This window comes from Watersipora subatra, chromosome 7 (genome assembly GCF_963576615.1).
Source record: "Watersipora subatra chromosome 7, tzWatSuba1.1, whole genome shotgun sequence".
Taxonomy (NCBI): domain Eukaryota; kingdom Metazoa; phylum Bryozoa; class Gymnolaemata; order Cheilostomatida; family Watersiporidae; genus Watersipora; species Watersipora subatra.
In genome coordinates, this window is record NC_088714.1 from 21,365,068 (window position 1) to 21,387,781 (window position 22,714).

Sequence of the window (22,714 nt, forward strand, 5' to 3'; positions counted from 1 at the left end):
CCAACAAGCGTAATCGCTCTCTTCATGGTATACTGTGTGCTTAAAGAACTAGCATCATGCGTTGGGCGAGTGACACTATATTTATAAAGATACAATAGGTGAATTATGTAGGCCGGTGAATGAGTTACATTCGCACAGGTTATAAACAGATGCATGTCAGCCACTTGCGAGACACGAGTATTTTAGTCTTGTATTGATTTCACATAGATATATATCTCTCAAGTAAAAAGCACTGAATGTCAGATTGAACAATTGCATTGAGGCAATCCATATAAAGTCCAGATACCAATTATACATATAAAAGAAGACTACTCCCTGTAGGTCCTCAACCATAACAATCTTCAGTACACAGAAGAGATCCAATGCCATAGCCGTAAAACTCCATGACTTACATGTACATATATACAGAGATGTCCTGAACGTTATGGCTCTGTTATTTCACCACACTGTTCCTACAAGTACAAAATAGTATGTAGTTCATACATCACCATACTGGACCAGGATACATTCGCAAAGACAATAAAAGTTTATTATAAATATCTTTCGAACCTCTGGTTGTTCCAGCTTTAATTATTGCTCATTTGTACTATATTATTATGCCAAATTCAAAGCACAAAGGTACCCATTATTATTTTTAACAGTTCATAGAGTCTGCATAGACATAACATGTGTGAATAAATTAGCAGGATGTACCAATCATATAAATGCGATGTCTAAAGCCTGATTGAGATCCTAAGTGTACCACATTATCTAGAAGGTACCTTGGACTCGAATGACTTTTTTGTCTATATTTACAAAGACTTACTCCGACTGTCTGAATGAAAACGTGTTGGCATAGATGTACCTTTGAAAAAATAAATTCATGTTATCCCTAGATGTAAGTCGAGCGAAGCAGGAAAACTAAAACTTTGAATGTAAAAATATCAAAATAACCCCAAATTAAGCAGCTGAAAATTAGAGATAGTGCATGAGCTTCCAATAATAACCCAAAAAACAAGAGTACTGTGAAAGTGTAAAGATGGGCATTATTTCGAGGTTTCCTGCTCTCTATGAGCCTTTATATTCGCTGATTTTCTATGTTTTATAGACACTAAACATCGCGTGTCACAGTGGCATAGATATTAGCTTAGCTGTACTTAAATTAGAATTTTCACTGACAAGCCTCAGTCTGGATTTAAGGCAATGAAGTTTTCAGTAAGTGTAATCATGGCGGGCCTAGAATAACCCTTCAACCTAGGACCCCTACTGCATAATACGAATCAATTTCTTCAAGCCTATTACAAAATATGCCAAGTTTTATTCCCAGAGTGTAAGGTAGTTATGAAACATACGCATTACGCAGTCCGCACGTGACACATTGGGTTACCATGCGTTAAAATGTCTCAGGAGAGGTACGTGTTTCTACCAACTCACGTTCGCTGTGTTTCTATGTTTCAAATAGGTTCGGAGTTGCTTCCACTCCGAGTCATAGAAACGGTAAAATCTGAACTCATTTAATGCCATTTCACTTCACTAAATTTATCTGAAAGCGTTGGCTGTGCGAAAGTTAGTCTGCCTTGACAAGTCTTGTTTTAAGGCATACATCGCGAATCTTGGAAATATTTCTATAGCGCAACTCCTAATCATTAAAATGGTACAACGCGAGTTCATCGGCAGCAGGCAGCTCCGAACACATTCAAAGCGTAGAACAGTGATTGAGAGTTTTCTAGCAAAGCTGGGTCGCTGCGGTGAGCTCAACAACCAGACATAATCGAAGAGGAACTGTGTAACCAAGAGAGACAAAGAATGTTTGGCAACCTCCCACAGTAGTAACCTTATTGACATACTGGACAAAAATTAGGAAGATTAGCTTTACAAGGGGCGGACTTATTATTAGCAGGTGATTGTATTCTCAGGTTCGTATCGATAAAATTGACATAAGAAACATTGGACACGACTACACCTCGGTTTATGCACAGAAAATCAGTAGTGAAACCTCATAGTTTTGTATGCTTTTAGCACTAACTAGTTGCTATCATGGCACGTTTGTTTATAAATTAATGCCTATGACGGCAATGATATCTTCTCCGTGTAAACAAGCTGATAATATTATATTAGTTTAACATACATGTACTTGCTTGTAATAGCGGAGTGCCGATGACCTTAGTAGCACCTCTTAAACTTCAAAAAATATTTTTCATTGTTTCAATTTTAATTATTGCTCTTTTGTATTGAGCTATTATAGCACAATCATAGCGCAAATGTGAACATTATGACTTTTAACAGTCAGCACGATAATTACAGAAATTTCTCAAAAATCAAACCGTTCCTGACTCGTTGTGAAAAAACGAAAGCACATTTGATATTCAGCAATCAGAAGAACCATTGCGCAGTTTGCAACTCCTGATAGAAAATCGGCACAGTGACTGGCCAATCTTAATTTTGAAATAATTTTCTCAATTGTAAGCTAGCCTTCTCACTGCTTAAAGATTAACTGATGGCATTTTGAAATAACAACATAATCATATTTTTTAATTTCACTTCTTTTCATTTAAAAAAACAGTTCTAGAGATGCAAACACTTGCAATGCAAGCCCCAAACCGTGATGCGAGGCGGCCATTTTTTCAGCAAAGCACAGACTAAAGAATTGCAATATCAATGCTGATGGTTAACCAATGTATGAATGCGAAACAAAGAGCACTTCGGTTGGCCACCATTCTCATATTTTTCCACATCTAGTCGTCATGCTATGTTGCCATAGGCACTCATCATAGCAGATAATTATAATGCAAGTTTGAAGGAGACTTTAAAAATACCAAAAACGATGTGCCATATTCCTAATGCGCCATTCAGCATAAACTTTTGAAGTACATCAATAGGCTTGTGTATACATCTTGTGGAGTGCGCTAGCAAGAAATTATTCCTTCACACAAATAGGTAATTTACAAATTGTCTATAAAATTAGCTATTCTCGGAAGTGATCTGCTTAAAACCTATCGATACATGCTCTGCTTTTATGAATAAGGATGCTGAACAATTTTAGATAATCTAGCTCAAAAAACAAGCGATTTTAATATAGTTACACTTTTATTTATATAGCGCCACAGCTATGACGCTAGTTTGCAAAGTTTGCAAAGGTCAAAAAATTTTCTGTCCGATTTCATGACTTCAATATGTTAATAAAACCTGTTATTTGGTCGAAATTACACAATATTATTATTGAACTCTCACCCTGTAATGCTATCTGCAACTATTAACTCAATGAGAAATTAATCTTTAAGTTAATCTTATATATAACGTTAATCCTTAAACTGCTGTTATGACTGGCATAGTCAAACCTCAAGACATTATAAATATATAGAAAGTAGCATTCTATTGATCATAGAAATAAGTCAAACCTCAAGACATTATAAATATATAGTAAGTAGCATTCTATTGATCATAGAAATAAGTCAAACCTCAAGACATTATAAATATATAGTAAGTAGCATTCTATTGATCATGGCAATACGAGAGCTAAATGTGACTGAGCTAAAAGAAGATGTGCTCATCTTGTAGGAAGTCAGACAGTCACACAGTTTATGCATTTGTGAAACTAGTTGCATAACATATAATTTCATTTCAATCTAGAAATATTTTCTCTGAAAATGGCAAACAGTAACTTCTAAACACTGGGGGAATTTTGCGCACAAGCAGTAGTGCGGTTGAATAACAAACGCAAATTATTGTTGTAAATCTTTATGCTATGGGCAAAACATTATTTCTCTTTTAAGCAAGGATTTAGTAGAACATCGCGTAAGATAGCATTATATTTGTCACTAAAACCAATATTACTATTATTATTGATGCAATGCTAGTGAATTTAACTTTTCAAGCACAATTGCCGACAATATCTATATATATATATATATATATATATATATATATATATATATATATATATATATATAGTATATATATAGTATATATATAGTATATACATAGTATATACATAGTATATAGTATATATATAGTATATATATATATACTATATATATATCTATATATATAGTATATATATAGTATATATATATAGATATATATATGTATACTATATATATATCTAGGAGTACCAAACCGAAGTAAGGGAGTATATGCTCCCTTACTTCGGTTTGGTTGAGCACTCTATGAGAGGTGCAGCACTATTAGCCTTTGTGCAAAGCTCATCACTTTTGTGATTTGAGCACTCTGGTGCCAGCACATTGATTTTCTTAGTCTGTGAGGCAACCTAGTTGTTTCATGGCAGGAAATCAACTCTCATTGGTAATGGGATTTGTGTCCCTTGCCTAAGCTCTGAACTGCACTGATGAGGCTTCAATAGCCGAAACAGTACTGTCTGTAGCATGAGTATATATACTATATATATATATATATACTAGCTGAATACCCAGCGTTGCACGGGTAATAGAATATTTACCTAATAAATTTGAGTAACTTACCTGGAAAGCTAGATCTTTATTAAATTTTTATTAAAACAATACCCCCGTTTTGGGCCAGCTTAACAATTGTTACGTAACGCGTAACAGTCAACAGTGCTAGTTGTTCATCCAAAGCTTGCGCTTAAAGCGAGAGTATCTTAACCAATGTAATGACTATTTGCCAAATGAATCCATTATATTCCGTGTAGCTTAATGGTTAAGTTCTCCACCTCTACATCTGGAGGTTCAGAGATCAAATCCAGTGCCGTATGGATTTTCATTGTTAGATTTTAAAAAATAGCTATAATTGGACAAAAGCTATAATAGCTATAAAATGGCAAACTCCGATTTATATAGATAGACTATGTGCTATGATTAATGTCTATGAGCTGTAGTAATGCTCTATTACTATTCACAATCTTCTCCAAGTCAAAAAGGATGATAGCTACTCATTTTTTAACTTTGTTTTATCAAAATTAACTTTTTATCAAATGTGTTTAGATATAATAAAAGCACTGGTAAAATCTCCAATTTTTAGTAGCGGCACTTGAAACATTTCAAGCAGAAGTAGTGTGTAGCGGTGAACACATGTAGTTGGCAGCATTTTACTGTAACAAATTTGTAAAATCCTTTGCCAGACTTTCTTTAACAGAGGTCAAAATGGATAAGGGTCATACTCTGCACTCCGATCCAAATATAGTTGTTAGAAATAGTGGTAACTTCAGCAAGCCAGTAGCTTATTTACTAAAGGCCAACGCCTCAACCAATCACCGACTCCCTCCGTCATCAACAAACCCACTAACTTAACTGTAAGATAATAGTTAATTAAAAATTTGGAGTCACTAGAACTAAGCGGTCTAGCTGTTCTAGATCGGTCGTCCATTCAGCTCTTTCAGGTCAAGATTAGCCTGAGCTTACAGACAACCAATCCATGCGTCACGTCACGCTAATGCAAGTTATTACTGGTCAAGAGGAGGTTGACCTGAAGCCAAGGGTAAACCGCATAATAAAGCAGGCATTTACCCAGTGAGTGTTTTATTTCCTCCGCTCAGTACAATGTATGCCGACTGCTCTCTGGCCTGTTTCTCTTTGAGCCGGGCCACGGTATTCAACGGTGTGTCTGTAGAGTTCATTGTCATCATCATATGCCCCTCATCCAGCTTCTTTAGCCTCTTTTCTGTTTTCTTTTTTCCACTGCCTTTCCCGTGAAACTTATGTGAGAGGACCCTAAAGGCTTCTTTTTCATTGAGATCACGACCATGTTCATCCTGATATGTGAGCTACAACAGGAATTGGGACAAATTTGCAAACAAAATTGTGCAGAGTTCAGTAAAAACCATTTGGAACTCTAGACAAGCTATTCATTGATCAGAAGGAACCGGCTGATTAATACAAGAACAAGTTGAGAGAATGATTTATAATACGACTGATGAGGAAAAACTAATATAATAGAGATGTAACAGAAACTGGAATGGTATATAGAGAATGGGGTGAAAGCAATGAACAATAGGCCGATGAACAATAGGATAGGTGAATGAAATAAGAAATAGAGGTAACAGAGAATAAGAGGGGTGGCAATAGAGGTAACAGAGAATAAGAGAGGGTAATAGAGGTAACAGAGAATAAGACAGGGCAATAGAGGTAACAGAGAATAAGAGGGGGTAATAGAGGTAACAGAGAATAAGAGGGGGCAATAGAGGTAACAGAGAACAAGGGAGAGTAATAGAGGTAACAGAGAATAAGAGGAGGCAATAGAGGTGACAGAGAACAAGTGGGGGCAATTAGAGGCAACAGAGAATAAGACAGGGCAATAGAGGTGAACAGAGAATAAGAAAGGGCAATAGAGGTAAACAGAGAATAAGAGGGGGCAATAGAGGTAAACAGAGAATAAGAAAGGGCAATAGAGGTAAACAGAGAATAAGAAAGGGCAATAGAGATATTGAAATGGAGACAGTAGAGCATAGAATGAAAGGAAAAGGATATAAGAGACTTGAGGTGAACAAGAGAGAAACGCTACAAGTGGCAAAATAGTACCTCTATGCAAAATTTGCCAAAATTAGCCATACCTATGGTTTGATCTATGGATCTATGAATATGGGTTTGGTCCCTAATCAACTCTTGCCAATATCACATATTTTCTAACGTTAATTTATAATCGTTAATATAATGTAATATAATATATTATAATCAATATAATAATATCGTTAATATAATATATTGCATACATGATTGCAAAGAACACAAAGTTGCATATAAAAACTAAATAGAACTAGAAATAAAATTATTTTCTTCAGAAATGAACTTACATTGAAATCAGGAATATATGCTTTTTCCACGAAATCTTGTAAAGGACCCTGATACCTCTCACCACGACCTCTTTTCTTGAATTTTTCATCGATATCACTAAAATAGTAAACACAAAAACAATAGTACATTGCTGTCTACTAATACCAGCATACCTAATGAATCACCAAACAGTGATGACAATGGGAGCTACCTGTCGAACTTTATAGGCATATAAACTGTTTGCTTTGTTTACGAGCTAATAATTCCAAAATAACCTCCAGCAGATGATCATAGACCAGCAAATAGGCAATGATATGTAATTAACGCAGACTAAAAAATATTAAGGAAAGACAACTTACAAATTATATGTAAATACATGATTTGATGAGGTAATAGCTGCTGCAGAGCGAGGAGCATGAGCTACAGTGTTGTATGCTAAGTCTACCAAAACACTAAACATGAAAAGACTATCACGCCATCATAGCTTACTGTATATTAGTACAAGGTGTGATACTTTGATCAGAAATAAACATCTCAGATAAGCCAATATATAAACTGCTTACTCATGTCGTTTGTCTTCGATACTGTAGTTCTTGGCTAACAGACTGCTTGTATCCTTAACTGTGACTCCTCCCTGTTTTTCTGCACTTGTTTCTACAAAGCCTTTCATGGAGGCGTGTCTTAATGCATTGGCCACGCCTCCATCTAAAAGAACTTCCTCCTCAAACACATTCGAGTCCTGGAATAACCCGAGATTGTCCAAATCGACAGGCCTGTAAACAAAAAACTGGCTATGTACCCAACAAGGTCCTGACTATAATGGTAAAAAAGGCAAAAGGATAAAATACGGCGAACAGGAAATGACATCACCGAGAGATATGGAGATACCATAAACAAAATATACTATAGCCCACTATCAGCTCATTCACATGATACATCTATGAATAGTGAGGGGTAAAGCTATGACAAAACAACAAGAGATGATACTGGAAGTGACCATAACAACAAATAAGATATGAATAGTGTTATTAAAACTGTAACGATATAAAATGGAAAAAGGTAAAGCAACGTAATGACAATATGAAATGCAGTACTTTTCTTCCTCGATCTGAACTCGTTCCCAGCCTCTCTTTTCATCTTCATTCTCTGTAGCTTGGCTGGTGAGTTCTTGTTCAAAGTCCTAACAAGAGACACAGAGTAACCAATATAATACAACGTTGAGTTATAAAAACTCTGTTAAATCTGGACAAACCTTATGCATAATTTGACAAAGCCTATATGAGTACAAGAGATCTTTACTATAATAAGTCCATTTGAAGCCACGATAAGCCACGGTAGGATGTTAGTAAAAAAGGCTGCATCAAATGGGATACGAACTCGTGACCTTTGTCTTGATAGACGACACACCAATCATTCACCTTCCATGTTTTAGAGTTACTAGTTTGCTGGCAGTCTCATGCACCATAAGAAATTGTCACGTCTAATAACTATGTGCACAATTATTCTTAGATGTGTATACGTGGTTGAGTGGTGCAGCGGAAAGTACGCTAGACTGCAAAACAGAATATCTGAGTTCAATTCCCGTGTAAGGAAATGACTTTTCGTAACGCTTTTAGCATGGCTTAGGACAGACGGACACAGCTCTTATTATAGTAAACATGGTGCATATATTTATGCTCTGAGCCTTATTGACACACCTGACAATCCCTTGCAGTCCTACCAAACTGACAGGATACTAGTTTTCATAATAAACCATCAGCAAGACAACAGATATAAACTATACTAAAGATCAGCTGAAGGAATAGACCAGAAGTTTCTGGCTATAAAAAGTCACATGGAGCAAATAGTTAAGGTATGTTTGACAAGCTACTGTAAAACCTCTATTATAATGTCATGGCGCTCTGTTTTGCAACTCTTCCTCTATAGTGGCGGTCAAATAGAAGTGGCGTTCAAATAGAGGTGCCGTTTAAATAAAGGTGGTGTTCAATTAGAGGTTTGACAAGCTTTATCATCCAGTCATAAAGATTTACTATGGCAAGTTGATTACTAACTGTAAACACAGTCAAACTTCTGCACATGTTCACTTCAACATTAGAATTTCTCAACATGCAAAGAAAAATAAACCACAATTAATATGTAGCATATGATGTACAAACTGTCTTCAAACAGTGCAGATTTATATGAAAAAGTGAAGAGGCTGTAAAAATTTTGAAACTAAAAAAGCATTAAAATGCAATGATATGTTAGGCTGAGTATATTTATCCAGACCTCCACCTCTGAACCTCCGCAATGACGAGCTTACACGATTGAAAACTCTGTCCTGTCCAGTATGTGCTTAAATAACTGTGACCGCTATGTTAATTTAACAATACAAGTTTTTTTTTAAATATGAAAATACAGAACTGAGATTTTCCAACTCCTTGATTACTTGATAAAAATTTAAATCGTCTTTACAAAATCCTCAAGAGAAATAAGAACAATTCATTTGTATCTGAGGTAGAAGAGTAATAATAACATTTTTTACCTGCTATTACTTTGTTAAATTTTAAATACAATTTAGTTTTGTTTCACACTTTTAGTTTGTTACTCAGTTTAATATAATGTGTAATGAATTTGTTTTAACATTATGTCTAGTATACCTGGAGTATTTGTTACGGAACTATTCTGCGTTCCTAGCTTTGGAACGAATGAAACAAATTTACAATGTATTTCTATGGAAAGATTTGTTTCAACATACAACTGTTTCAGCGTATGAAGTACATGTATATAATGTATTTGTTTTATTGTTATGTGTAAAGACTGGCTGAATTTATTAAGGAGTTATACTGCGCTCTTAGCGTTAAAATGAATTAAACACATTACAATAGATAGAAATATTATTACTGTATATTTATAAATATATTAAATGTAAATATGGATTGATATTTTACAATACAAGAAATATTTAATCCAACATACAAAAGTTTTGAGATATGAAGCAAACGTATATTCATGAGACTAATATTGATTTGAGATAAGAAGCCGATCTTGAAACCCATTAGCGTCATACAAGACTGAGTGGTAGGCATGACATTCATCCTTCCCACAGATGCTAAATGTATTGCTTACCATTAGCTCATCTCTCGTCTCATTCCTATTGCCTGACTGTCCATATGTTGGAATGCTACCTAGGTTCCTACAGAACTCATCTGTGGCGGTGAGGGTGACCTGCCCCTCAACCTCTGTGGAGGAAAGGAAATCAACATCAGTGTTTTCTTCCTTAGCGCGTCCCATGCTTGATAACAGCTTCTCGGCTGCCTGTTAAACCGAACATATTAGTATTTAATAATCAGCTCAGAGAACTAAGAGGAAGAGGAAAGAGCCACTCTAGTTAAAAGTTACTTAAAACAGCACAATTTTTTATAGCATCAACAACAGCAGACAACATTACAGATCGGGATTTGAATAATATTTTTGTATAATTGTGACCAAATACATGTCCTCGGTTCATCATCGTCTTCATGTCGTGAAAACGAGTAGAGAATTCGCGGTCTTTGTAAAGTGGTGACTAAAGACAGTTGCAACACTATATAATTTTATTAAAATTGCTTGGTTTTTGAACGCGATTAGCTAACAATCGTTCATTCCAAATCCCTATTAAAGAAAACAAAGCATTTGTTAATACATTATAATTAATATATATAGTTAATATAATGTGTAGGTTTTAAACAGATGGATCAAAACATGGCCAATTTTTGCATACAAATTTTTTAAATTTTCAATTTGTGTAAAGGAATAATTTGTTGCAAGCGCAATTCACAAGAGGAGATACACAAGCCGATTGGAGTGGTTCTATAACACTAATTCGAAAATGAATGCAAGACATCTAAATATGATGCAGACTTTTTTGTGTTCATGGAATCTGATTGGACCTTACATTAGAATCATCTGTCATGTTGGATAAACAAATCAAAAATGTAGTGTAGCAACTAGATGGTGAAAATGGATTGGAATTACAGCCAACAGAATTGCTTTTGTCTCGCATTCACGCGCTGGCCAATCGTCAGCATTGACATCATGTATAAAACATGTATTTTGATCAAAAATAATCTCCTTATGTCACAGCTTGGAGCTTGCACTGCGAGTATCTTTGTCTCAAAAACTGGTTTGTTGTTCTTTTAACATCAAAATTCTTGCTAAAAAGAAATATATTGACTATATTCTTATATATATAATAATATTATATTATATGTATAATATATTATTAGTAACCATTAGTAATATATTAGTAACTTAAAGCAGGTGCAAAAGCATATAAAAAAGAACTCTACACTAAAAACTTAAAAGATAATTAGTGAAATATTTGAAAATAATATTAAGAAGTCAACTTTTAGTAATTGCGCTACAAATCTGTTTCGTGCGATGCACTCATCAGAAGCGGTTGAACTTTTAGTCAACCGCGTCTGATGAGCAATGGTCAACTCTTTTTAAACCAAACCATTTTAATTTTTAAAAACTAAACGAAAATGAAAACAGCATGCAGTACAAACTAAGATAGCCTCTACCTTACATTTTGCTAGATCACTACTCACTTGTATCGGTTCCATCTTCTGAGAGTGTTTGAGTTTCCTTTGCAGCGCCAGAGAGCTGTGATAGTCATCCTCTACCTCATCATCTAAGTTTAGAGGACCAGTGTAATCTACAGAAGTCAATGGTAAAAAATGTAGTCTATAGAGAAAATGTAGTATAAACGCGTCAGCATCCCAAATCGATACAAAACCTTCTGAGCAAGCATATGTATCATCAATACATAACAATATTTATTAAAAGAAATGTTGTCATGAGGAGTTTAATAACTTTATGCAGTAATAATAAGATTTATATCGACAAAATGCCTACAAGAATCTTCTTTGATCTTCTCTTTGTTCAATGGACTGTTTGTTCAATGATAATGGCTACACATTTCAAGTGCCAAGTATGTAATATAAACACGTCATATAAACGATTATAGGAAAAATGGACATTTTTTACATAATACAGTGGACCCCCACCATACGACATTAATTTGTTTCGTTGTTGGCATCATAAGGCGAAAATGTCATATAAAGGGGTATAGAAACCCATAGTAAACATCTAATACAAACACCCACCCTAGTAAAAACATCAAAATTTTATATACATACTGTACATATTAAAAATTAGTAATAAAATAGTGTATTAACCTATGGTTACTATTAACTATTAACTATGGTTACCTATTAACTATGGTTACCTACAGTAACTTTAGTGTATTTCGTAGTTATGATCTGCTTAGGATTATGGGTATGATTCTTACTACTTCCTACTTCTTCCTAGGACCCACGGCTAACAAACTAAAGTTATATTAATTATAGTAAATATCATAGTAAACGCTAAAATGCACAATAAATTCTCACTTTTGCTTTCTTTCCTCTGATTTTCGTTTCACTCATGCAATATCAAGCACTTACAAAACACAAAGAACTCTGAACTGAGAGATAGAGCACCATATCTCTTTCCGGCACTAAGGGAAGGATTTCAGTGAATAAGATAGCGGCATCTTCGTTATTCTGGTGTATTCAGCACACCGACCACCGAGTTGGAATTTAGAGAGATTTTTGTTGATGCTATATGGTGACAAAAATGTCGTAACAAGGGGACGAAAAACCATCGTGCTCTACATCGTAAGGCAATAAAATGTAAAATAGGGATGTCGTAACCAGGGGTTGCAATATATTGTTTGTGTTGAAAGACAGCAGCGAGCAGTACACCAAAATTCCTTATTAACGCGTAGCAGATGAATTAGATAGAATGACATGCCCACCTTCGATTATATTACGGAAAAAATGTGTTTTTCTAACAAGTATTAGGCTATCTTAAACAGAGTTCTTGAAAAGCCTCGGTCAGTAAAACAAAATGCCGGGATAATAAATAAATGTTTTTATCAAGTAGTGCAGATAGTCGACTATGTAACTGTAACAGTGAGACTTCGTGTTCGTCATTGACCTATGCTGATGGCCATGAACAACTGTGAAGAATGATTGCAGATTGTTTCATGAGATTACTCTCAATTAAACTGAAGTTGTCTTCCCATAGCCATGTTTACAAAATGTGTAGACTTTGTTGCTGGTGCACCTCCTGATCAACTTTCTAAAAGAAGAGGACAACTCTCACAAGGAGTTTGAAAGTTTTTGAATTGGGAGAGCACTGATGGTTTACCTGATTCACCTGGGTCTGAGGCTTCTTCAACCATCTGCTGCATATGAGTGGCGAGCTCACTGGAGAACACTGGTACATTGGTGTCTTCCTCTCCAGGCAACCTGTAGATCAATCATCCTAATCACAGACACTTAATCACAGTAGATGACAAAAAAGACTGTTAGGACATTATTAGCTTAAATAAAAAATCCAACAGCTGTCTTTCACAACAGACAAGATGGTCATGTAAACAGATAACACAAATTGTCACAAACATAAGGGTAAATTTCTCAGAGTAATGCCAAATAGCAACTCCACGCGACATCAAAAACGAGCCATGATAATTGGTAAAAGGATTGAGGGTGAAAATATATTAAACAAAAGACATCCGGAAGAGTACGAAGGCAAAAGCAATCAAACTTCTTACTACGCTAAATCTATTAACAAAGTAGAATGCACTATAGTATAGTTGTTCATGATAAAAATACAAATATAGTATCCCCAAGCTATGACCAATCACGATCACCAATCATGGTCTACCAAGAGAAGCAAACTCCTACTTGTTATCTTCCTCATCAAGGGGCAACAGATCATCAGCCTTGACTGTCTCTGGTTTTTTCACCTTTCTTAACTTCTTTTTTCGTTTCTTAAACTTGGCATCCATTTCCTGTTGCGTGTAGAACTCTGATTGGACTGCAGGAGCATCCATTGCTGAAAACCACAAAACAAAGTAGAACCCTTATCCATCCGACCATAAGGTGATGTATCCACACATTGAATATCTAATTGAACCATACGGAGGATTAACACAAATTGAACTAACAGTGACTCAAATATATGCACAGTTATTACAAATTGAACTAACAGTGACTCAAATATACAGAGAGTTAATACATATTGAACTAACAGTGACTCAAATATATGCAGTTATTACAAATTGAACTAACAGTGACCAAAATTACAACAAAAACCAATCAAACCAGACAGTGACAAGCAAGTATTGAAGCAACATTATGTGACAATACTATCAGACTACAGCCACACAAGTTAAGCTCACAATGAAGGACAAAACTTATCAAAGACACAGAACTGAGTTTCTTATGGGAAGCGTCTTCTTCTCAAAGGTAGTTAGAAATAAGCAAACGTTGAACATGAGTTCGTATCAAAAGCCCGGTACAAAGGCTTTCAATAGCATTTTTAGCACAGGTTTCAGCAAACGCATCAGGTTTTCTTTACACATGGTTAAATGCAGTAGAATCATAGATTTGTCATAAACCCGATAATGAATGGCAGACTAAAAACAATCCAAATATTAGTGAGCCGCAGTTAGTAATCATTGAAATAGCAAAAATGTGACATCCACAAACGAAACATACTTAGAGTGTGAGCTCCCTTCTGTAACTCATTCCTTATCTCCTCCATCCTTCTCTCCTGTGAGGTGTTATATGCACCGCGACTGCCTAACTGGAAGGAATCACCTTTCTTTGGCCCAGCAATCTCCTCATCATACTTGGACAGCACATCTTTAGGTTTCAACTGAAACATATCAATGAGTGACAGACAAAATGACTTACTTGTAGCATAGAGAATTCATCTAAATAGTAAGTAACTAGTAGCTCTATCATGGTAGTAACTTTATTAGAAATGTAGTGAAGTTAGAGGTAATACAAAAAGATTATTTCAAAATGTAAAAGAGAGAAGACGTCATAAAGCAAGGAATTGTATCCACCTACCATTCCATACTCATCTTCCTCCATCTCATATGGATTGTAAGTTGGTTTCAACTTCTTTTTCTCTAAATTTTTTTCAGTTCTCTCCATATCATCCATGTTAACGTTCATAAGCTCATCATCTCCTTCATCAAGCACACCTAAGGAAACCACAGATCTGCTAGCATTTGACCTGAATATGAAGCACCTGCTAGCGCTTGACCTGAATATGAAGAACCTTCTAGCACTTGACCTGAATATGAAGCACCTGCTAGCGCTTGACCTGAATATGAAGCACCTGCTAATGTGTAACCCAAATATGAAGCCCCTATAACGGAGTGACCCAAATATTAACTCTTTCAATACTGCGCTAAAATCGTTATTCTGACCAAACTAATTCAAACGGATTTTAGAAAAATCGATATTATATAAGTATTATTTAAGCAATATCTCGAGAATCCATACAGATATCGTTTTACTGTAAAATGTATCTTATTCAGAACAAACTGCTCTACAAGATAAGTATAAAATCTTTAGTGAATCCCACTCTCGCAAAACTTCTGACGCTTTCTTTGCGTTGAACAAATGTGGTGAGTTTCTTATTGCCATGACGATAATGATCTGGTTTTCCCGTTTTGAAAAATAGTTAGAAATGGAATTGCTGAGCCAAAGGATTTTTGATTGGTTGCATATGATTGGCAAGAAGGTTGTTTCATTGGAGACAAAATTTGATTGGTCTAGCTAATGTATTGGCTTTGTAATGAAAAGAAAAGTGAAACCCTACTGATAAGCCAATACATTGGCTTATGGTCTGTACTTCTATTACCGTGAAAGCCGATACATTGGCTTACGGTAGCGAAAGAGTTAGGCAGCTGCTAGCCTTTCTCACAGATATAGAGCACACCATGGTGGCTCACATAGGAGTTGAAAACCTGCGAGCATCGGCACTCCGCCGAAGCCTTCCGAGCCTTTTATACAAAAGTAACCAAGAGCTGATGGCGTTGTAAAAAATTGACTCTCACCTCTATCTGCTAAGGTTAGTATAGTAGTAGCTCCTTCTTTAAACTTTGATTGGTCATGAGCGACCTTGAGTCCTTTCAGATCTCGGCTAGTATACGCAGGGGCTGATGACTTCATTTCTTTTTCCATTAAAGAACTAATGCCAAACTCCTCATCCATTTCATCAAGAAGCTTCGCTCTTTCCTCAGCTGCTTTCTTTTCCTGCAGTGCCAAAAATGTTAATCAACAAAAAATAAATTATAGGTTAATAAAACAAAATCAAACCTTATTCACGAAGATAAGAAAACAACAGAAATAACAGAGAGCTCTTTCAATGAAGGCTCAACTATCATCATCATATTGGACTAGAATTAGCTGATGTATTAACGATCACATCTGCGGGTGACCTTTAACAGCCCAAGAAGACAGCAAAGTTTCTTATGGAATGCATAAATTATATCAATATTACAATCCTATCCAGCAACGCTCTCGAGGTATAACCGTACCTTATCTATCTTTTTCTGCTTCTTCACCCATTTAGACACGTCATCATCACTATCTGAGTCAGCTAAACCCTTCACCTTGCTAAAAAGAATATTGGGTGCTCAGTTCTAGTGAATACATAGTTCCAAGTGGCTTAGAATCAATACAGGTAATGAGCACGCTACAAACTTACAGTAAACTAGTACAGTAGTTGTAAACAGTAACAGTACATAACATCAGATATAACTGGACATCGAAAATTAAGCGAATTTCAGCTATTTTTTGCATAAAGGGTCATCGGACACCTTTTCCTGTATTTTGAAAGACAATTAAATCAGTTTTTAGTGTAAAAATAAAGTACATACCTCCTTCTCTAACAATTTGTTGTCAATTTAAAACTAGTCAGTTAGTATATCAACTATAGTAAGGTCATATATATATGACTGACTACAGATTCACTCCCCTAGTCAGTTAGTATATCAACTATAGTAAGGTCAGATATATATGACTGACTACAGATTCACTCCATTGGTCAGTTGACATATCACTAAAGAAAGCTTAGATATATGGTTATCCTACGGAGTCTGCTGCTCTACTCATCCATGATTTTAACTAACCCAAGTTTTTGATTGAGCTTCCTTTTGTCTTTGGCAACAGCCATTTTTTCTTTGAGTTTTTCTGTGCGCTTGACATCAGCGATGTTAACCGCAGGTTTATGTATGTCATCTTTAAGTGATTCCTTCTCTTCGTTCGCGTCCTTTGGCGCTGTATCAAGAGGTTTGAGTCCAAGCTTGAGTCGGAGTGCACTGAAAAAGTATAATTGTCCTGAGTAGTATAAACAAGCTGTAGGCTGTAGTCGCCTTAAAGCACATAAATTACATAATTCTTTTATTGTATATTTCATTACATCAGAGTCTTGGCTTTCGCATGAGCTATTGTTTGCCATAGTGAGACAGACATTGGTTGGTGTTTATAGGATTTCCCCAGAGCTCTACCACGAAAAAGTTTACTGGCATGGTCTTGAAAATTGTGACATCACAATTATCATATTCGTTGTTGTGTGCTCTTACTGCTTATTTATCAACTACGAAAGTAACGATAATGACGCTAGTGGCAGGCAAAGGTAGGACAACTCCAGAGAACTAATGAAGATGACAAAAGAATCAGTGTCATTAGTTCTCCATGTACATATTATTTCTATGATAAGTACCTCAGACTCCAAGAACCATACTATATTTTCCCGATGATATTATGCACTAGCTCTTTATTTTTAATGGGATGTTAAGGGTGACAACTGAGACTAATTAATTTCAAGCATTGCGTGATCTCGCGAAAGTGAAGTGCGATTGACATTTAGTCCTAGGGCCACGCAACCGCAGGTAATAATTTAATCGATGTGATTTCCTTACCTTTATCAACGACAGTACATTTATTGAAGCATAATTAATTAACCAAGAACATGTGTTTGCATTGGTCGGGCGTTAGCTCGATCGCGGGCATTTTTGATTATCTAGAATCTTAGTTTATTATTAGGCTCTCCGGGTTTAACAGCACCGAATGTCACAGAAAAACGCAGCCTCAATGGCAGCGAAAGGGATCGACGACCTAAGGCTAAATGAGAATTATGACGCCACATTTTGAGAACCTGAACCAAGTGTTTTTTTTTGCAGGACGTACTTTTGACACCCCGTTTTACATAGTTCTATTATTCTTTGTGTATTGAATATAGGCTCATTCGAAAGCCAAGACTCTGATGTATGAAATATATAATAAAAAAATTATGTAATTTATGTGCTTTAAGAGCATGAGACCAGCTAAAGCATGCTGTGACTTGATGAAAATGAGACAGCTCAATGATGTACGCAATTACCTAAGAGCTAGATCAGCTGAAGGTGCAACTACCTTGAGCGAGTGAGTGTACCTTAAGCGAACATGACAAGTTGAGCCAAGGTAGGAATCAAAAGCAATAACAACATTGGATCCAAATTAGCGGGTTTAAGGTTGAATATTATTGTGCTCAAAACACATTTCAACACGATATTACAAGCTTGCATGAACATACGACTATGACTCATGAATGACATGACATACATATTAAATATGTAATTTCCTTGCTTTCAGATTGACTTTGACAGGATCGGAAAGAATTAGTTTCATATTGACTGTAGCGTGTATGTGGTTTTATGTGATTAATAAAACTTACCCAGATCTACTTCGAGAAGACCTATTCTTCTTTTTTGTTTACTAGTGGATGTATTTGTTACATCATGTTTATTTTCATGCAACCAAGATGTCACCAATTAAAATCAGTTCGGTAAGATGTGTGTATGCATTCAAATAGTGAACTGATTACTTTGAGAATTTACCAATATAGGTTTAAATATGTGTAGAGTGTGCATGACCATACTATAGAACGGAGCTTTTTGGTTAATTAAAAAACTTACAAATTACGGCTCACTTACTTTGTTTCTTCAATTGAAAGATTCTCTCCGGCTCCCTGGCCATCCTCACTAGCCGTAACCCTTTTTGGAGCAGGCTTTGAAGGTTCTGGGGAGAACTGCTCGTGTTTAAGATAACTGCGATCAGGCGAGCCACGATCTCTTGCGCTGCTATCGATGTCTACAGGCTCCTCTTTTTTTACCCGAGCTGTTCCATCAGTTCTCTCAATACGAGAAATTGGTTCAGGGTCATACAGATCAGCTTCTTTTCTAGACTGTCTAAAACACAGTCTAACTGTATTAATTTAGGCTACCCGTGGCATAACAATAGGTGACTGAATATGGAAACTTTTAATAACCACTGCGTTGCTATATAGGGACATGAGTAAATGTCACCCCCAGAAAGCTATTCTTATTTCGATAGCTTTGCTACGCCGAGAAGAGTTTCAGTTGATAAATTCAAATATAATAGGTAAAAATCCATAAAGGCTACTTGTAAATGAAGATAAGTTAACCAAAATGCTTACAAGTGTAATATTGTTGTAATGAGATACATTGGAGAAGAAATCAATATGAGTCTGAAACAAAATAATCCTTACACTCTAATCAGCATACAAAATACATAATATGTTCGTAAAAACAAAACTCAATAATTCTATCTAGCCTAAATCTTCTTTAGATTAATTGAAAAATAAGTATAAAATATTAAATACTTATATAAATGTATTTTAAAAACTATTCATTAACGGCGCATCATATTTTTTTCTTTTGCTCCATGGCAGACTTACCTGATAGGGGGAGATAACTCTTCCTTTACTCTGACACGAGGAGATCTGCAATAAACAGTATTAGCTATATGACAATGAATAACCAACTCTACAAACCTATATGATAAAGTTGAAAGACTGAAGAGTAGATGTTTATGTAAGACACGCAAGGCTGAATATAAAACCTCCGATTAGCAAGAATGGTACAAATTTTACTAGTAAATTTACATGAGAGCACCGATTGAACTTATCTAATGTTATAGTTGGACTTTATTATCAAAGCATAAGAAGGTATAAAATAATTGCTTAAAATCATTCAAAGAAAATGAACGAAAGAGCTAACACAAAATGAATCAAGGCGTCTCGACTCTAAACAGGTGAGTGAAAAGAGAGAGCGGAATGGATCCAGAAACCAAAAAGGTCAAGGAGAATGTGACAAAGTAGTTAGCAACAGCAAGTTCCAGTTTTTGATGCTTCACTTTCACCATCAAGACTAAAACATTAAAAATGTACATCTTGTATTGGTTACTGAGTCGGTTTGGTATTTCTCAACAAGCTTGGCAGCGATTGAGAATAGCTTGGATGCAAATTAGATTTTTTCAAGTACACTAACGCTCCTACCATGGTAAACAACGATTCATATCGTAAGCAGGTCCTGATGATTCCTCCTCGACATTCAAGACATCCCAGAAGTCAAGCAAGTGGCAAGGAAAATGGCTTTATGACCTTGCAAAATGCTTGAATGCTTGGTACATATCTTGAGTCAATAACGACTGAATACCAGAACTTAAGCTATTTGTTCCAGCCAAATTGACTTTAGGCTAATAACATCAATATATGAATTCTGCAAAACTTTATAAGCCAAAAGAGTGCAATGCTCATCCTCTTACCTGGAACGACTACGGGATCGTTTACGATCCTTTCGGTCATAGTCTTTATCTCTACCTTTGTCACGGTCCTTTTTTCTTTCTTTCTCCCGATCCCGTTCTGTCTCTCTAAATATAGTATGCCTTTGTAACCTATCTAAACAAACAAATTGTATGATACGGAAGAGAGCCTCTTCTTCTGTATCATACAATTCTTCAGTGAGTTCTCATAAATAGGTTGCAGGTACATTTTGCGAATTTATCAAAAAAAGTATGTTGCATTCATTTGTGATATTACCTAGACCTAATCAGGAAAAGGTATGAAAACACTCCTAACTGAAAAGAGTTCTATAGCATTTCTGAATGTTTCAATTTGCAAAATATAATGAAACTGAGATTTTATGTGAGGTAACCTTAAAGGTTGAATTAAAACAAAATTCACATTACATTTATGTGGTATCAAAAGGATTACATGTCTTACTCTGCTGTGTTGTAGGTTTAAAATATGTGGAAATGTGATTACAAGCTCATAAAAGTTCAAAAATGAACAGTTAATCACAGTCATCACGAAAACGCCGTAGGTTGAAATCCCTCTCAAAACGACTCAAATGTGACGTAGTTTGAACACGATATGCTTCTGTTTACACTTTCATGCAACCTCATTCGTCAAAATATTTTCACAAATAAACTTCATGCATATAATAAAATCATGTCTATTGTCTCTAAACGTCTATTTCATCATCATTGTAATGCTGTCACTTTGAGCACACATATATCAAAACCTAGCCTAAAATCAGTTTAATTTGTTAACCTTAGCTCAAGGGAGTGCATATCATCCTCTGATAAACATGAGGAGCCTGTTGGTCACCTGTGATGGTCGAAAAAGGCTGCAAAAACTGTTCGTGCCATTTGGCGAGAAATATGGGTCACACGATCAGATGATCTTAGTTTCTTATGTTAGATAAGGGCTTTCCAGTAGAACCCGGAGTGTTTGCCATAAAACTAGTGGTACGAGACGTTTTATATTGGCCTTTTAGTCAAAACAATAACCACGTTGAGTTGAATACGTCATCAAAATAAGAGATTCCAACCTATGGCTGTTTTCATGATAGCTGTGATTAACTGCTCTTTTTTAGCTTTTAAAAGCTTGTAATCACATGTCTACATATTTTGCACCTACAACGCAACAGAGTAAGACATGGTGAACCTTTCAATACCAAATAACCGTATGTAATTTTTGTTTCTAGTCAACCTTAAGCTATCTTTGGGAAATAAATACATTCCTTTGCTTCAAATTACAAAAAAAAAATTCCTATGGCACTAAAAAGAAAATGATATATCACTCCGTTGATTAACACGTTGGGCTTAAATTTAGTTGATGGTAACAATACAATACCTTCACAACACAAAAATAATAATAACAAACCAAATACTCTGACTACAAAGATTTAGATGCTTGTATACTAACATGTTTATGTCAAACACTTAAGAAATACTTTAATTAAAAACATAGAAAATCAAAATCTTAAGTGCATAAAGCGACATACCTAGATCTACTTCGGGAAGACCTATGCTTCTTTTTCTTTTTATGCTCCCTGTCCTTATCCTTGGACTTCTTTCCCATTCTATGTTGAAACTATCCAAAGCAGATTTCGCTGTCTGTCAAATTGAGGAACTAGAACCATTTGTATTAGCTTGCACAAACTTTTATAATTATTAGAAGGAATTTCTGCATAAGAATGTCTGATACAAATGTTTACTTGCCCTATTCCACCTTTGTCTAGTATAACATAAATTAATAACAAAAAATCTATTTAACCATATTAAGGAATTATATAATCAAAATATGCAAGTTTACATCCTGCCCATTGGATACGCTCGATCCACTGTGAACTCGACTTGTAAATTTGTAAACAGACTTTTTTCAACTATCAACATGCTAAATGGAAATTTTAAAACAGCTGACTTACTTCTTAAAAACTTAAATGGTTGATTTTACAAACTCCTTAACAGGAATGAAAACGGTACACTAAAATAAAAGTCAACAGAAACATTGTCATTATCTAAAATGTGAATCACATTGATTTGGAATGAACAGCATTATGCCAACTTTGCTTTCAAATTTAAAAATACAACAATTTGATCAAAATACTGCACAACATACATATAAAATCGTAACCTGTAGCAGTTCTTTAGTTCCAAATGATATATTAAATGAATTATTTTGTAATTGTGCATTTTTAACCAGTAATATTTCATATCCAACCCCAAATTCAACAAAGTACACATGATTGCTGTCATAGTTTATATATGAAATACCAGATGTAGATGAAGTTAGGTTGAATGTCGGAATAATAATTCAGCAGATGCTTATAGTAGCACTTTTGATAATCATTCCAGACAATGTAAACATCTGCTTTGGGTGCTGCCAACATTCATATTCGCAAACGCTAATGTATATTATTTTCAACATTACAACTAATATTCATGTCGATCAAATAGTTGTTGGTGACACAAAACTAATTAAATAGATCA

General features: G+C 35.3%; 1 protein-coding gene across 1 annotated transcript; it reads right to left on the reverse strand.

The window, feature by feature from the left end:
• Nucleotides 1-176: 176 nt before the first annotated feature.
• On the reverse strand, nucleotides 177-21,855 carry LOC137401067 (U4/U6.U5 tri-snRNP-associated protein 1-like). The gene is made up of 18 exons (XM_068087418.1): nucleotides 21,727-21,855; nucleotides 20,204-20,308; nucleotides 19,335-19,379; nucleotides 18,571-18,825; nucleotides 16,726-16,914; nucleotides 16,132-16,210; nucleotides 15,649-15,847; nucleotides 14,651-14,787; nucleotides 14,294-14,453; nucleotides 13,478-13,628; nucleotides 12,939-13,039; nucleotides 11,294-11,400; nucleotides 9,831-10,019; nucleotides 7,817-7,902; nucleotides 7,286-7,495; nucleotides 6,743-6,839; nucleotides 5,460-5,716; nucleotides 177-452 (listed from the first exon to the last, which is right to left on the reverse strand). The coding sequence occupies exons 1-18, from the start codon at nucleotides 21,801-21,803 to the stop codon at nucleotides 434-436; spliced, it is 2,463 nt and encodes an 820-aa protein (XP_067943519.1). The 5' UTR covers nucleotides 21,804-21,855; the 3' UTR covers nucleotides 177-433.
• Between the last annotated feature and the right edge of the window lie 859 nt (nucleotides 21,856-22,714).

What these genes read in the sequence shown, in the direction of transcription:
- LOC137401067 (XM_068087418.1), bottom strand. Translation starts at nt 21,803, where the DNA reads ATGGGAAAGAAGTCCAAGGATAAGGACAGGGAGCATAAAAAGAAAAAG. An exon ending in GAGTTATCTCCCCCTATCAG is followed by an intron (nt 18,826 to 19,334) that starts GTAAGTCTGCCA and finishes ACTGTGTTTTAG; the next exon opens with ACAGTCTAGAAAAGAAGCTG. An exon ending in CTTGATGAGGAAGATAACAA is followed by an intron (nt 13,040 to 13,477) that starts GTAGGAGTTTGC and finishes ATTGATCTACAG; the next exon opens with GTTGCCTGGAGAGGAAGACA.